General features: G+C 47.2%; 1 protein-coding gene across 3 annotated transcripts in view; it reads right to left on the reverse strand.

Annotated features, from left to right (window-relative positions):
- The window catches only part of dnaaf5 (dynein axonemal assembly factor 5), a 75,018-nt gene that overhangs the window by 11,371 nt on the left and 46,147 nt on the right, over positions 1-17,500 (reverse strand). The window contains exons 10-11 of one of the 3 annotated variants that reach the window (XM_071411733.1): positions 10,733-10,883; positions 73-105 (exon numbers count right to left, since the gene is read on the reverse strand). In XM_071411733.1, coding sequence (XP_071267834.1) covers positions 73-105; positions 10,733-10,883 — 184 coding nt within the window. Of the gene's footprint in view, positions 1-72; positions 106-1,544; positions 1,578-10,732; positions 10,884-17,500 lie in introns of all 3 variants that reach the window. The other 2 variants (XM_071411821.1, XM_071411650.1) reach the window with 2 other exon arrangements.

The following is a 17,500-nucleotide window of genomic DNA, read 5'->3' on the forward strand; positions in this document are numbered from 1 at the left end:
GACAACACCTGGGGGCTCAGCCTCTCCTCCACAGCCAGTAACTACAGACACAGAGATAAAAACAGACAACACCTGGGGGCTCAGCCGCTCCTCTACAGCCAGTAACTACAGACACAGAGATAAAAACAGACAACACCTAGGGGCTCAGCCTCCCCTCTACAGCCAGTAACTACAGACACAGAGATAAAAACAGACAACACCTGGGGGCTCAGCCTCCCCTCTACAGCCAGTAACTACAGACACAGAGATAAAAACAGACAACACCTGGGGGCTCAGCCTCCCCTCTACAGCCAGTAACTACAGACACAGAGATAAAAACAGACAACACCTGGGGGCTCAGCCTCCCCTCTACAGCCAGTAACTACAGACACAGAGATAAAAACAGACAACACCTGGGGGCTCAGCCTCCCCTCTACAGCCAGTAACTACAGACACAGAGATAAAAACAGACAACACCTGGGGGCTCAGCCTCCCCTCTACAGCCAGTAACTACAGACACAGAGATAAAAACAGACAACACCTGGGGGCTCAGCCTCCCCTCTACAGCCAGTAACTACAGACACAGAGATAAAAACAGACAACACCTGGGGGCTCAGCCTCCCCTCTACAGCCAGTAACTACAGACACAGAGATAAAAACAGACAACACCTGGGGGCTCAGCCTCCCCTCTACAGCCAGTAACTACAGACACAGAGATAAAAACAGACAACACCTGGGGGCTCAGCCTCCCCTCTACAGCCAGTAACTACAGACACAGAGATAAAAACAGACAACACCTGGGGGCTCAGCCTCCCCTCTACAGCCAGTAACTACAGACACAGAGATAAAAACAGACAACACCTGGGGGCTCAGCCTCCCCTCTACAGCCAGTAACTACAGACACAGAGATAAAAACAGACAACACCTGGGGGCTCAGCCTCCCCTCTACAGCCAGTAACTACAGACACAGAGATAAAAACAGACAACACCTGGGGGCTCAGCCTCCCCTCTACAGCCAGTAACTACAGACACAGAGATAAAAACAGACAACACCTGGGGGCTCAGCCTCCCCTCTACAGCCAGTAACTACAGACACAGAGATAAAAACAGACAACACCTGGGGGCTCAGCCTCCCCTCTACAGCCAGTAACTACAGACACAGAGATAAAAACAGACAACACCTGGGGGCTCAGCCTCCCCTCTACAGCCAGTAACTACAGACACAGAGATAAAAACAGACAACACCTGGGGGCTCAGCCTCCCCTCTACAGCCAGTAACTACAGACACAGAGATAAAAACAGACAACACCTGGGGGCTCAGCCTCCCCTCTACAGCCAGTAACTACAGACACAGAGATAAAAACAGACAACACCTGGGGGCTCAGCCTCTCCTCTACAGCCAGTAACTACAGACACAGAGATAAAAACAGACAACACCTGGGGGCTCAGCCTCCCCTCTACAGCCAGTAACTACAGACACAGAGATAAAAACAGACAACACCTGGGGGCTCAGCCTCTCCTCTACAGCCAGTAACTACAGACACAGAGATAAAAACAGACAACACCTGGGGGCTCAGCCTCCCCTCTACAGCCAGTAACTACAGACACAGAGATAAAAACAGACAACACCTGGGGGCTCAGCCTCCCCTCTACAGCCAGTAACTACAGACACAGAGATAAAAACAGACAACACCTGGGGGCTCAGCCTCCCCTCTACAGCCAGTAACTACAGACACAGAGATAAAAACAGACAACACATTTGGTTGTGCATCAGCATTTTCTATCTTTATGTCAGTCACTCAACTATCCATGTTAGCGAACAATGTTTTAATTGGTAGTTAGTCTAGCTAGCTATTTAAACTTGTAGTAATCATGGTCGTATCCTGACCGGGCACACGGGGAACATGCCCATGAGCCCCCAATGATTTTGTTAGCCTATCTGAGTGAGAATGACTATCATGTTAACATGGCATAATTCATTTCAAAACGTGTAGAACTGCAGGAAATTTGCTTTAAAACCGTAAAAATCTCTCCACCCCATGGCAAAATGGGTAGGAAATTAGCTGAAAAACTGCAAATTTCTCTCTGTAGACTTACATCAAATATATGTTATAAAATTGCAGTTCTCTCTGCCCCATGGCAACGTGTAGAATTGCAGGAAATGTAATTCTCTCAACCGTCAAGAGGGGGGTCACTAAAATGTTTTGCCCGCGAGGTGAGGGGCCCCCCAACCAAATCTTGCTTGGGGCACGCAAAAGGCTAGAGATGGCCCTGAACAGACAGGCCATACTACAGACAGAAAACACAACTACTACTGTGCAAATATTGTGTGGGCACTTGGCAGCACAAGAGCAGGAAAGCTGAACTCACATTTCAGACATGTTATGTTCACAGGTAGTCACAGTGCATTACTCTAGTACACACAGTACTCTAGTACACACAGTAATCCAAAGCACAGTTCTGACACTGGAGACCCTGTTATATAACCAATTGACTTCCAAAACACTTTAAACAAGGAGAAACGGGACAGAGATGGCTGTTGCTCATCCTCCCTGGTGACTATGAGCCAGGCTGTGAGTGTGGGAGTGATGGGGAAAGCACAGCAGGACAGAGCTGCATCAAACTGACACTGGGCCAGGTAGACAACAACAGAACACAATCATCCCTGAGCCGGTCTAAGATCACATGAGCTGATATCAGGGTCTTAACAGAACAATCATCTGAGACAGAGGAACTGTGAGTGTGTGTGATAGAAAGAACGAGAGAGTGAGGGTCAAAGAGAGAGGGCTCAACACAGAGAGAGAGAGAGAGAGAAGGGGCTTGGCAATAAAGTGATCTAACATGACATCAGTGTCTATCTGATAGGGCGGTGTGTAAATGGAGCAGCTAATTGTTTTTACAGGAAGGAGTGAAGGGCTGGAACAATGTTCCCCAGACAAAGCCCGGTTTGATTTGCCTGTGGAAAGGAACACACCCACACAGCCAGTGTTCTCCAAACTGTTTGTTTTCACCGTTGTTAAACACCATTTTAAAAGTGGTGCAACGCAAAGTGGTGTTTGAGCCGGCTGTGAAACTGTCATTCCACACATGCAAGGAGAAACACAGACGGTCAAGAGGGTGTGAATATGTCTGAGTGTGTGACTGGACTCGCAGTCCCAAGGGCAGGTGCAGGGGCCTGTCTAAGTGATGGTTACAGCCCACAACAATGGAACCAGGACAGAGACAGCATTGTTCCAGTGGGACAAAGGTATGTAACCCTCCCCTCCACCCCCACACACCTGCTGCCTTGCTCTAGCCATGACACAGACAAGGAGATAGAGAGAGACGGACAGACAAAAGGAAACAGATAGCGAGAAAGAGAGAGGTGGATAGAAAGATGGAGATGGAAAGAGAGAGGGGGGAGAGATGGATAGAGGATGACAGTCCATTACATTAAATGGTGAAGTGGGACCATCTATATTGAAAGTAAATGGGCAAAGCAGGGAAGCATGCGCCAGGTAAACTCTCCCGATGGTTTAAACTAGGTGAACTCTCCCGATGGTTTAAACTAGGTGAACTCTCCCGGTGGTTTAAACTAGGTGAACTCTCCCGGTGGTTTAAACTAGGTGAACTCTCCCGGTGGTTTAAACTAGGTGAACTCTCCCGGTGGTTTAAACTAGGTGAACTCTCCCGGTGGTTTAAACTAGGTGAACTCTCCCGGTGGTTTAAACTAGGTGAACTCTCCCGGTGGTTTAAACTAGGTGAACTCTCCCGATGGTTTAAACTAGGTGAACTCTCCCGATGGTTTAAACTAGGTGAACTCTCCCGATGGTTTAAACTAGGTGAACTCTCCCGGTGGTTTAAACTAGGTGAACTCTCCCGGTGGTTTAAACTAGGTGAACTCTCCCGGTGGTTTAAACTAGTTGAACTCTCCCGGTGGTTTAAACTAGGTAAACTCTCCCGATGGTTTAAACTAGGTGAACTCTCCCGATGGTTTAAACTAGGTGAACTCTCCCGATGGTTTAAACTAGGTGAACTCTCCCGATGGTTTAAACTAGGTGAACTCTCCCGATGGTTTAAACTAGGTGAACTCTCCCGATGGTTTAAACTAGGTGAACTCTCCCGATGGTTTAAACTAGGTGAACTCTCCCGATGGTTTAAACTAGGTGAACTCTCCCGATGGTTTAAACTAGGTGAACTCTCCCGATGGTTTAAACTAGGTGAACTCTCCCGATGGTTTAAACTAGGTGAACTCTCCCGGTGGTTTAAACTAGGTGAACTCTCCCGGTGGTTTAAACTAGGTGAACTCTCCCGGTGGTTTAAACTAGGTGAACTCTCCCGGTGGTTTAAACTAGGTGAACTCTCCCGATGGTTTAAACTAGGTGAACTCTCCCGATGGTTTAAACTAGGTGAACTCTCCCGATGGTTTAAACTAGGTGAACTCTCCCGATGGTTTAAACTAGGTGAACTCTCCCGATGGTTTAAACTAGGTGAACTCTCCCGATGGTTTAAACTAGGTGAACTCTCCCGATGGTTTAAACTAGGTGAACTCTCCCGATGGTTTAAACTAGGTGAACTCTCCCGATGGTTTAAACTAGGTGAACTCTCCCGATGGTTTAAACTCGGTGAACTCTACCGATGGTTTAAACTCGGTGAACTCTCCCGATGGTTTAAACTAGGTGAACTCTCCCGGTGGTTTAAACTAGGTGAACTCTCCCGATGGTTTAAACTAGGTGAACTCTCCCGGTGGTTTAAACTAGGTGAACTCTCCCGGTGGTTTAAACTAGGTGAACTCTCCCGGTGGTTTAAACTAGGTGAACTCTCCCGATGGTTTAAACTAGGTGAACTCTCCCGGTGGTTTAAACTAGGTGAACTCTCCCGATGGTTTAAACTAGGTGAACTCTCCCGATGGTTTAAACTAGGTGAAGCTAGAGTGTTCCGGAAGCTAGAGTGGAAACCGGTCGCATTCCGCTTCGCTCCTCAGGTAGTATCACATTTTCACATTCTCATTTCATTTCATTACAGTACAACGGTTTGATTTGTTTAATCTTAGCTAGCTACTTAGCCGTCTTTGTATCAAAGATAATTGCGTAGCTAGCCAGCTATTCTTCGTTCTTTTAACGTAACTTTTAACGTAACGTAGTCAACACTGCTACCTAGCCAGCTAGCCACCGAACAGCAACACTGTAGTAACTATTACATTCAACGGAACGACTCGATTAGTGTAGTGTTAGCTAGCTACATAGTTGTCTTTGCTGTCTTTGTTTCTAAGATAACTGCGTAGTTTAGACTAATTCGGTTAGCTAGCCAGCTATTTTTCGTCCTTTTAACGTAACGTAACGTAGTCAACACTGCTCGCTAGCCAGCTAGCCACCGAATAGCAACACTGTAGAAACTATTACATTCAACGGATCAACGGAACGATTGATTAGTGTAGTGTTAGCTAGCTACATAGTTGTCTTTGCTGTCCTTGTATCTAAGACAATTGTGTAGTTTATACTAATTAACGAGCCAGTTACCGAGGTTACATAGCTAGCTACCGAGGTTACCTAGCCAGCGACACTCTCAAACAAAGTCAACAACGCAGCCACTGCTAGCTAGCCCACTTCCGCAGTACTGTATCATTTTAATAATTTTGGTCAATAAGATTTCTGCAACGCAAGCTTAACTTTCTGAACATTCGAGACGTGTAGTTCACTTGTCATTCCAATCTCCTTTGCATTAGCGTAGCCTCTTCTGTAGCCTGTCAACTATGTGTCTGTCTATCCCTGTTCTCTCCTCTCTGCACAGACCATACAAACGCTTCACACCGCGTGGCCGCGGCCACCCTAACCTGGTGGTCCCAGCGCGCACCACCCACGTGGAGTCCCAGGTCTCCGGCAGCCTCTGGAACTGCCGATCTGCGGCCAACAAGGCAGAGTTCATCTCAGCCTATGCTTCCCTCCAGTCCCTCGACTTCTTGGCACTGACGGAAACATGGATCACCACAGATAACACTGCTACTCCTACTGCTCTCTCCTCGTCTGCCCACGTGTTCTCGCACACCCCGAGAGCTTCTGGTCAGCGGGGTGGCGGCACCGGGATCCTCATCTCTCCCAAGTGGTCTTTCTCCCTTTCTCCCCTTACCCATCTGTCTATCGCCTCCTTTGAATTCCATGCTGTCACAGTTACCAGCCCTTTCAAGCTTAACATCCTTATCATTTATCGCCCTCCAGGTTCCCTTGGAGAGTTCATCAATGAGCTTGATGCCCTGATAAGCTCCTTTCCTGAGGACGGCTCACCTCTCACAGTTCTGGGTGACTTTAACCTCCCCACGTCTACCTTTGACTCATTCCTCTCTGCCTCCTTCTTTCCACTCCTCTCCTCTTTTGACCTCACCCTCTCACCTTCCCCCCCTACTCACAAGGCAGGCAATACGCTTGACCTCATCTTTACTAGATGCTGTTCTTCCACTAACCTCATTGCAACTCCCCTCCAAGTCTCCGACCACTACCTTGTATCCTTTTCCCTCTCGCTCTCATCCATCACTTCCCACACTGCCCCTACTCGGATGGTATCGCGCCGTCCCAACCTTCGCTCTCTCTCCCCCGCTACTCTCTCCTCTTCCATCCTATCATCTCTTCCCTCTGCTCAAACCTTCTCCAACCTATCTCCTGATTCTGCCTCCTCAACCCTCCTCTCCTCCCTTTCTGCATCCTTTGACTCTCTATGTCCCCTATCCTCCAGGCCGGCTCGGTCCTCCCCTCCTGCTCCGTGGCTCGACGACTCATTGCGAGCTCACAGAACAGGGCTCCGGGCAGCCGAGCGGAAATGGAGGAAAACTCGCCTCCCTGCGGACCTGGCATCCTTTCACTCCCTCCTCTCTACATTTTCCTCTTCTGTCTCTGCTGCTAAAGCCACTTTCTACCACTCTAAATTCCAAGCATCTGCCTCTAACCCTAGGAAGCTCTTTGCCACCTTCTCCTCCCTCCTGAATCCTCCTCCCCCTCCTCCCCCCTCCTCCCTCTCTGCAGATGACTTCGTCAACCATTTTGAAAAGAAGGTCGACGACATCCGATCCTCGTTTGCTAAGTCAAACGACACCGCTGGTTCTGCTCACACTGCCCTACCCTGTGCTCTGACCTCTTTCTCCCCTCTCTCTCCAGATGAAATCTCGCGTCTTGTGACGGCCGGCCGCCCAACAACCTGCCCGCTTGACCCTATCCCCTCCTCTCTTCTCCAGACCATTTCCGGAGACCTTCTCCCTTACCTCACCTCGCTCATCAACTCATCCTTGACCGCTGGCTACGTCCCTTCCGTCTTCAAGAGAGCGAGAGTTGCACCCCTGCTGAAAAAACCTACACTCGATCCCTCCGATGTCAACAACTACAGACCAGTATCCCTTCTTTCTTTTCTCTCCAAAACTCTCGAACGTGCCGTCCTTGGCCAGCTCTCCCGCTATCTCTCTCAGAATGACCTTCTTGATCCAAATCAGTCAGGTTTCAAGACTAGTCATTCAACTGAGACTGCTCTTCTCTGTATCACGGAGGCGCTCCGCACTGCTAAAGCTAACTCTCTCTCCTCTGCTCTCATCCTCCTAGACCTATCGGCTGCCTTCGATACTGTGAACCATCAGATCCTCCTCTCCACCCTCTCCGAGTTGGGCATCTCCGGCGCGGCCCACGCTTGGATTGCGTCCTACCTGACAGGTCGCTCCTACCAGGTGGCGTGGCGAGAATCTGTCTCCTCACCACGTGCTCTCACCACTGGTGTCCCCCAGGGCTCTGTTCTAGGCCCTCTCCTATTCTCGCTATACACCAAGTCACTTGGCTCTGTCATAACCTCACATGGTCTCTCCTATCATTGCTATGCAGACGACACACAATTAATCTTCTCCTTTCCCCCTTCTGATGACCAGGTGGCGAATCGCATCTCTGCATGTCTGGCAGACATATCAGTGTGGATGACGGACCACCACCTCAAGCTGAACCTCGGCAAGACGGAGCTGCTCTTCCTCCCGGGGAAGGACTGCCCGTTCCATGATCTCGCCATCACGGTTGACAACTCCATTGTGTCCTCCTCCCAGAGCGCTAAGAACCTTGGCGTGATCCTGGACAACACCCTGTCGTTCTCAACTAACATCAAGGCGGTGGCCCGTTCCTGTAGGTTCATGCTCTACAACATCCGCAGAGTACGACCCTGCCTCACACAGGAAGCGGCGCAGGTCCTAATCCAGGCACTTGTCATCTCCCGTCTGGATTACTGCAACTCGCTGTTGGCTGGGCTCCCTGCCTGTGCCATTAAACCCCTACAACTCATCCAGAACGCCGCAGCCCGTCTGGTGTTCAACCTTCCCAAGTTCTCTCACGTCACCCCGCTCCTCCGCTCTCTCCACTGGCTTCCAGTTGAAGCTCGCATCCGCTACAAGACCATGGTGCTTGCCTACGGAGCTGTGAGGGGAACGGCACCTCAGTACCTTCAGGCTCTGATCAGGCCCTACACCCAAACAAGGGCACTGCGTTCATCCACCTCTGGCCTGCTCGCCTCCCTACCACTGAGGAAGTACAGTTCCCGCTCAGCCCAGTCAAAACTGTTCGCTGCTCTGGCACCCCAATGGTGGAACAAACTCCCTCACGACGCCAGGACAGCGGAGTCAATCACCACCTTCCGGAGACACCTGAAACCCCACCTCTTCAAGGAATACCTAGGATAGGATAAAGTAATCCTTCTGACCCCCCCCCCCCCTTAAAAGATTTAGATGCACTATTGTAAAGTGGTTGTTCCACTGGATGTCATAAGGTGAATGCACCAATTTGTAAGTCGCTCTGGATAAGAGCGTCTGCTAAATGACTTAAATGTAAATGTAACTCTCCCGATGGTTTAAACTAGGTGAACTCTCCCGATGGTTTAAACTAGGTGAACTCTCCCGATGGTTTAAACTAGGTGAACTCTCCCGATGGTTTAAACTAGGTGAACTCTCCCGATGGTTTAAACTAGGTGAACTCTCCCGATGGTTTAAACTAGGTGAACTCTCCCGATGGTTTAAACTAGGTGAACTCTCCCGATGGTTTAAACTAGGTGAACTCTCCCGATGGTTTAAACTAGGTGAACTCTCCCGATGGTTTAAACTAGGTGAACTCTCCCGATGGTTTAAACTAGGTGAACTCTCCCGATGGTTTAAACTAGGTGAACTCTCCCGATGGTTTAAACTAGGTGAACTCTCCCGATGGTTTAAACTAGGTGAACTCTCCCGGTGGTTTAAACTAGGTGAACTCTCCCGATGGTTTAAACTAGGTGAACTCTCCCGATGGTTTAAACTAGGTGAACTCTCCCGATGGTTTAAACTAGGTGAACTCTCCCGATGGTTTAAACTAGGTGAACTCTCCCGATGGTTTAAACTAGGTGAACTCTCCCGATGGTTTAAACTAGGTGAACTCTCCCGATGGTTTAAACTAGGTGAACTCTCCCGATGGTTTAAACTAGGTGAACTCTCCCGGTGGTTTAAACTAGGTGAACTCTCCCGATGGTTTAAACTAGGTGAACTCTCCCGATGGTTTAAACTAGGTGAACTCTACCGATGGTTTAAACTAGGTGAACTCTACCGATGGTTTAAACTAGGTGAACTCTACCGATGGTTTAAACTAGGTGAACTCTCCCGATGGTTTAAACTAGGTGAACTCTCCAGGAAGAGGGGTCATGACAACCCTTAGACCAGGAAGAAGGGCCATGACAACCCTTAGACCAGGAAGAGGGGTCATGACAACCCCTTAGACCAGGAAGAGGGGTCAAAATGTATTGTACATTGTGTATTTAAAAAAAAAAATCAGATATTGTCAATGTCCACAATGATCAACCAAACATCTTGCAGGGAAGATAAATTGTGGATAGGCTTGATAATATATTATCATCTCTTTTTTTAAGACAGTTATTCATGATTTTAATTAAAAATATTGTTTTTATATATATAATTATTAGTATGGTTTGATTAAATTCAAAGCTCCCTACCATCATATCTAAACCAATATGACACCGATGTTGATGAAACTTTGCAAATCAACTTGATTGAGGCCTCTCGTCATGAGTCGTCATGCCATTACTGAGAACCCCATACCGGATTTTTAGCAGGGTCATTAACATTAGGGGAAAAAAATACTATTTCTTTCCCCGACCTAGTTCACTATCTAGGCATCGAATAAGAACGAGCCTACAGCATCCATAAATTGACCATCAGACTTGCCACCTTTCAGACTGAATAAGGTTGTATGAGCAATAGTTTTGATTACATTTATAATTTATCGCTTTCAAGTGCAAATTTAGTCCATTAAGAACAAATGATGTGCTACCTTGTTGTAGCATTTCTGACAAAGCTAACATCTTTTTTAGCCAAAGCTCAGAGTTTATACACCAGGCTAGTAAGATGGCGCCGACAGATATGGCAGCACTGCTTCTATGTATGTGTTCACTTGTGAAGGTACCTGTGTGTGTTTACCTGGCTGGGCGGGATGGCTCCCCCTTGTGAAGGTACCTGTGTGTGTTTACCTGGCTGGGCGGGATGGCTCCCCCTTGTGAAGGTACCTGTGTGTGTGTTTACCTGGCTGGGCGGGATGGCTCCCCCTTGGGAAGGTACCTGTGTGTGTTTACCTGGCTGGGAGGGATGGCTCCCCCTTGTGAAGGTACCTGTGTGTGTGTTTACCTGGCTGGGCGGGATGGCTCCCCCTTGTGAAGGTACCTGTGTGTGTGTGTGTGTGTGTGTGTGTGTGTGTGTGTGTGTGTGTGTGTGTGTGTGTGTGTTTACCTGGCTGGGCGGGATGGCTCCCCCTTGCAGCAGGGCTAGCAGACAGCTGAGAGCTGAGGTACGGATAGCTGCAGCAGTACGACCTGCCTTCCACACCAGGTTAGGTAGCAGCAACTCCAATAGAAACACATCCAGGTGCTCACAGAACCTCCTAGAGAGAAAGAGAGAGACGTTCAATTCTACAACCACCTAAAAGGAAGTGATTCCCAAACCTTCCTAACAAAGCCATCACCTACAGAGAGATGAACCTGGAGAAGAGCCCCCTAAGCAAGCTGGTCCTGGGACTCTGTTCACAAACACAAACAGACCCCACAGAGCCCCAGGACAGCAACACAATTAGACCCAACCAAATCTTGAGAAAACAAAAAGATAATTACTTGACACATTGGGAAGAATTGACAAAAAGACTGAGTAAACTAGAAAGCTATTTGGCCCTAAACAGAGAGTATACAGTGGCAGAATACCTGACCACTGTGACTGACCCAAACTTAAGGAAATCTTTGACTATGTACAGACTCAGTGAGCATAGCCTTGCTATTGAGAAAGGCAGACATGGCTCTCAAGAGAAGACAGGCTATGTGCACACTGCCCACAAAGTGAGGTGGAAACTGAGCTGCACTTCCTAACCTCCTGCTAAATGTATGACCATATTAGAGACACATATTTCCCTCTGATTACACAGACCCACAAAGAATTCGAAAACAAACCCAATTTTGATAAACTCCCATATCTATTGGGTGAAATACCAGCGTGTGCCATCACAGCAGCAAGATTTGTGACCTGTTGCCACAAGAAAAGGGAAAATATATCAACATAAATATGGGTTGTATTTACAATGGTGTTTGTTCTTCACTGGTGAAGAAGCACCATTGTAAATACAACCCATATTTATGTTAATTTATTTTCCCTTTTGTACTTCAACTATTTGCACATCATTACAACACTGTATATAGACATAATGACATTTGAAATGTGAGAGATGAGAAGAGAGAGAGGTGTGGGGGAGGGGAAGAGAGCGAGAGAGACAGAGAGAGATGGAGGGAGCATTAAAGAAGTCTGTCAGCTGTTCCAATGGACTGATTCCTACATTAGTACACGTCTTGGATAGAAGTAGATGTTCTGAAGCCGTCTCTACTCCCCAGTCCCCACACTCCAAAGTAGTTCTCCAATGATTCACTAAGAAATACCCAAGAAAATCTGCTCTCTAGTACCGGGCTATTCAACTCTTACACTACGAGGTCCAGAGCCTGCTGGTTTTCTGTTCTACCAGATCATTAATTACAACAACCTGGTATTCCAGGTCTAAATATGTCCCTGGTTAGAGGGGAACAATGAAAACACACAGTGGAACTGGTATCCAGGTCTAAATCTGTCCCTGGTTAGAGGGGAACAATGAAAACACACAGTGGAACTGGTATCCAGGTCTAAATCTGTCCCTGGTTAGAGGGGAACAATGAAAACACACAGTGGAACTGGTATCCAGGTCTAAATCTGTCCCTGGTTAGAGGGGAACAATGAAAACACACAGTGGAACTGGCATCCAGGTCTAAATATGTCCCTGGTTAGAGGGGAACAATGAAAACACACAGTGGAACTGGCATCCAGGTCTAAATATGTCCCTGGTTAGAGGGGAACAATGAAAACACACAGTGGAACTGGTATCCAGGTCTAAATATGTCCCTGGTTAGAGGGGAACAATGAAAACACACAGTGGAACTGGTATCCAGGTCTAAATCTGTCCCTGGTTAGAGGGGAACAATGAAAACACACAGTGGAACTGGTATCCAGGTCTAAATCTGTCCCTGGTTAGAGGGGAACAATGAAAACACACAGTGGAACTGGTATCCAGGTCTAAATCTGTCCCTGGTTAGAGGGGAACAATGAAAACACACAGTGGAACTGGTATCCAGGTCTAAATATGTCCCTGGTTAGAGGGGAACAATGAAAACACACAGTGGAACTGGTATCCAGGTCTAAATCTGTCCCTGGTTAGAGGGGAACAATGAAAACACACAGTGGAACTGGTATCCAGGTCTAAATATGTCCCTGGTTAGAGGGGAACAATGAAAACACAGTGGAACTGGTATCCAGGTCTAAATCTGTCCCTGGTTAGAGGGGAACAATGAAAACACACAGTGGAACTGGCATCCAGGTCTAAATATGTCCCTGGTTAGAGGGGAACAATGAAAACACACAGTGGAACTGGTATCCAGGTCTAAATATGTCCCTGGTTAGAGGGGAACAATGAAAACACACAGTGGAACTGGTATCCAGGTCTAAATATGTCCCTGGTTAGAGGGGAACAATGAAAACACACAGTGGAACTGGCATCCAGGTCTAAATATGTCCCTGGTTAGAGGGGAACAATGAAAACACACAGTGGAACTGGTATCCAGGTCTAAATATGTCCCTGGTTAGAGGGGAACAATGAAAACACACAGTGGAACTGGTATCCAGGTCTAAATCTGTCCCTGGTTAGAGGGGAACAATGAAAACACACAGTGGAACTGGTATCCAGGTCTAAATCTGTCCCTGGTTAGAGGGGAACAATGAAAACACACAGTGGAACTGGTATCCAGGTCTAAATCTGTCCCTGGTTAGAGGGGAACAATGAAAACACACAGTGGAACTGGCATCCAGGTCTAAATCTGTCCCTGGTTAGAGGGGAACAATGAAAACACACAGTGGAACTGGTATCCAGGTCTAAATCTGTCCCTGGTTAGAGGGGAACAATGAAAACACACAGTGGAGCTGGCATCCAGGTCCAGAGAGGAGTTTGAAGGCTCTAGTAGAATGACACTCTAGTTCCCACACTCCCAAGAAATTCTCTAATCATAAGGAAAAATACATTATTTTCTTCAGAAAATAAAGAAATGGTCTAGTCCCCAGTCTATTATCGAATAATTCACTATGAAATTCCTAAAAACTTAGCAGAAAAGTCTAGGAATACCTAATATAATCTAACGATACGGTGATGAATGATGCAGTCTGTACAAATAGGCAACGTCATCAGAGTCAGGATGAGCAGACTGGGAAGTAGCCTCCTAGTCCTATGACGTGATGCGATGTGAAAACACTTGGTGAGAATACACACAGTAATACAGAGCTACCAGGCAGCTACTGGAGATTACTGAGCGCTACACAGTGACAAACCACTGACACAGAGCTGTATCTGCGGCCATGTTTCTCACAGCCAGCCGGTCTGTGGATACTAAGTATGACTAGAGGTGCAGAAAGAGAGGGAACAGGGGATGAAGCCATCTGGATGTCCTTTGTTTCTCCTCTTCTCTCACTCACTCTCTACTTTCCTGCCAATTCAATCATACTGATTCCCTCTGCCTGCCCGCGCCCACACACACACACACACACACACACACACACACACACACACACACACACACACACACACACACACACACACACACACACACACACACACACACACACACACACACAGTTCATTTATGAGTCCGGCACCCCATTTCTCCCCAACACTGACATGTGGTATTTGTAAGTGCAAAATATGGCAGCAGTCTCTATAATCCCTATATACACCCCCGTTATACTTCTGTTCTGAGTGACCCTGTATGACTACATGTTGGAGCGGGCTGTACCATCTCTTCGCCAGTAGGGGGAGCCTATCTCCCACTAATGCAGCCAGCAGCCAGTCAGCGGCCTTCATGTGTTCTATTCTCCCTGCTCTCTCTGTCCTATATGGAAGTGGATGGAAAGGATGCCATGAAGAGTAATGGATCTTTCCACATCGCATTGACCAATCCCATCAATAATGCGCATGGCGCTCGCAGGCATGCACACAATAAGATATGATTGTCAGTTTGGTACCCAACACACATTTACACAGTCTGACTCAAGACAAGTGCTACTCCCAGCAAGTAACGCACATGTAAAGGACGTCACGCTGCTTGCTTATCGAGGGCCGCTTCCTCCTGATTCGGCTCATACCGAGGCCCGAACACAGGACCTCTGCTTCTTTGCAAGCACACATGACCACCCTCCTGAAGTGTCTTACCAATCGCGGCACGTGAATAGCTAGCTATTTGGCAGCGCAAGTGGGGACACTTCTGGCTGAGGAGTAAGTTTCACACATCCCCATGTGCCACACACACACACACACACACACACACACACACACACACACACACACACACACACACACACACACACACACACACACACACACACACACACACACACACACACACACACACACACACACACACACACACACACACACACACACAAAATGCTAGCCTGTCGGGTCTCTACACTGCCTAGCTCTATGCTGTAAATCTCAGACAGCAATTACACACCTTCCTTGCCAACAACACACACCTCTTTCTGAAGAAGAACTTTGATTTTATCTGTCATTTTCACAGTGTGGGGTGTATTCTTTCTCCCATAACACATTCCTTTCTACTTGTATTTCATCTTAACCTTCAATAGCAGCCCACCTCTCTACTTGTGTTCTACCTTAACCTTTAATAGCAGCCCACAGATCCACATGAAACAAAGCCATTATGTGTCAGTGGAACTAAGGCATATGTTTGAGGATACTCTCTCTCTTCCCTTTTCCTTTCTCTTTGTTCTGCTGCCGACATGTTATTATGTCATTTCGTTACAGGAACAAAGAGTGTATTATAGAGAGATACTGTGCATCATTATCACTGTCGCCTTGATGAGATGGGAGTTTGTGTCTGTGTGGGTGTGCTGCACTACAAACATTCTACATGGGAGAGACTGTGTGCGGGAAGGTATTACTTAAAGAAAGGCAGGTTGGAACCACGTATAACAAATGGATTTGCATTAGTATACGCATTAAAAGTCCCAATGTAAAGATACAGCTCACTTTTCTACTTTTCTAGTTATTACATCAAACCCATCAGAACGCCGAAGTCATGTCTGAAAATGTTTTACTGGGTGTGATGTAATATGGAGGACCCGGCAGCCAGCCCATTCACTATAATGTAACCTCTAACAGAAATAACTTCAAATGTTTAACTTCAAATAAAACCAAATCGCTTGCACTGATGACTACTGGTTTCAATTTAATTTTAAGCCAGCTTACAAGCAAATACTTTATGAATTTGTTACAAATCAACTTGCAAGGTTGCTAGCCAACTAGCCTGCTAAAGTTAGCCCTACTAGCCTGCTAAAGTTAGCCATACTAGCCTGCTAACGTTAGCCCTGCCAGCCTGCTAACGTTACGTTATCATTGAATGGGTCAGCCAGTTACTATCAACACCTAGCTTACAGCTACATTAAAGTCAATGACATTTTTGGAAATATATAACACCATCTAACCAGTTATCAAATAATGTTAGCTAGCTATATGCAGTTTATCTTAGCCAGCAAGCTAGCCAGCCAGCTAATGTTAGCTATTTAGCCAATTATTAGCCTACTCAACCACCACGGTTATGGTCAGTAAGCTAGAGCCTAACTATTGGAGGCCAGCTAGAACACAACCAAAACAGCTACCAACGGGGGAGGTGGGCGCGTCGCTGGGCCGAGGGAGAGTCAGAGCAATCCAAAATAGATAGATTCCAGATGTCTGTTAGCTAGCACAGTAGCACTAAGCCAAGGTGGAAATAGTTACAAAACTCCCGTAGGCTACTTCCCAGGGAACATGCCGAAAAGTTGACAAAACAAAATGGAGAACAGACGTCAGGGAAGAGCATTGCTACATGGGACACGTGCCCCATGTCAGTGAAGAGCATTGCTACATGGGACACGTGCCCCATGTCAGTGAAGAGTATTGCTACATGGGACACGTGCCCCATGTCAGTGAAGAGCATTGCTACATGTGACACGTGCCCCATGTCAGTGAAGAGCATTGCTGCATGGGACACGTGCCCCATGTCAGTGAAGAGCATTGCTACATGGGACACGTGCCCCATGTCAGTGAAGAGCATTGCTACATGGGACACGTGCCCCATGTCAGTGAAGAGCATTGCTACATGGGACACGTGGCCCATGTCAGTGAAGAGCATTGCTACATGGGACACGTGCCCCATGTCAGTGAAGAGCATTGCTACATGGGACACGTGCCCCATGTCAGTGAAGAGCATTGCTACATGGGACACGTACCCCATGTCAGTGAAGAGCATTGCTACATGGGACACGTACCCCATGTCAGTGAAGAGCATTGCTACATGGGACACATACCCCATGTCAGTGAAGAGCATTGCTACATGGGACACGTGCTGCCATGCAGCCTGCGCTTCACTGACTTTGTGGCAGTGTTATCCAGTGGGTAGCATGGCTAGTGGCTAACGTTAGTGGCTAGTGAATAACCGAGCTGGAATATAAACTCTGTAGCACAGAGTAGATCCTCCAAATGCCGTTGAAAAATAGTGCATTGTGGGTAGATGAGAAGATATCCAGAATTAAGTTAATACATACTTAATAACTATGTTTGTACTTATAGGTAACCAGATCGTGACTACAACTAACTTACTTAAGTCTTTGACCACACATCACGTTGGTGAGTAAAAACTCATGCTTCCAACCCTATATGTCAATATGAATTCTTCATAGTATAAACTTCTCCCAACATCCAAAGCAATAAGACATGGTGCCCTTAGATGAAAGGTGCTATACTGTATAATCACTCACTACTAATCTTCCTATGATGACGTAACTACCAAGGTGCCCTGGGCTAAAAGCACAAGTCAACACTGAACAGCATAGGTGGCCTGTGAGAGGAAGAGAGAGTTGGGGAAGGACAGAGGCACTGCTTGTTGGCTGTTG

This window comes from Salvelinus alpinus, chromosome 1 (assembly GCF_045679555.1).
Source record: "Salvelinus alpinus chromosome 1, SLU_Salpinus.1, whole genome shotgun sequence".
In the NCBI taxonomy this organism is placed as follows: Eukaryota; Metazoa; Chordata; class Actinopteri; order Salmoniformes; family Salmonidae; genus Salvelinus; species Salvelinus alpinus.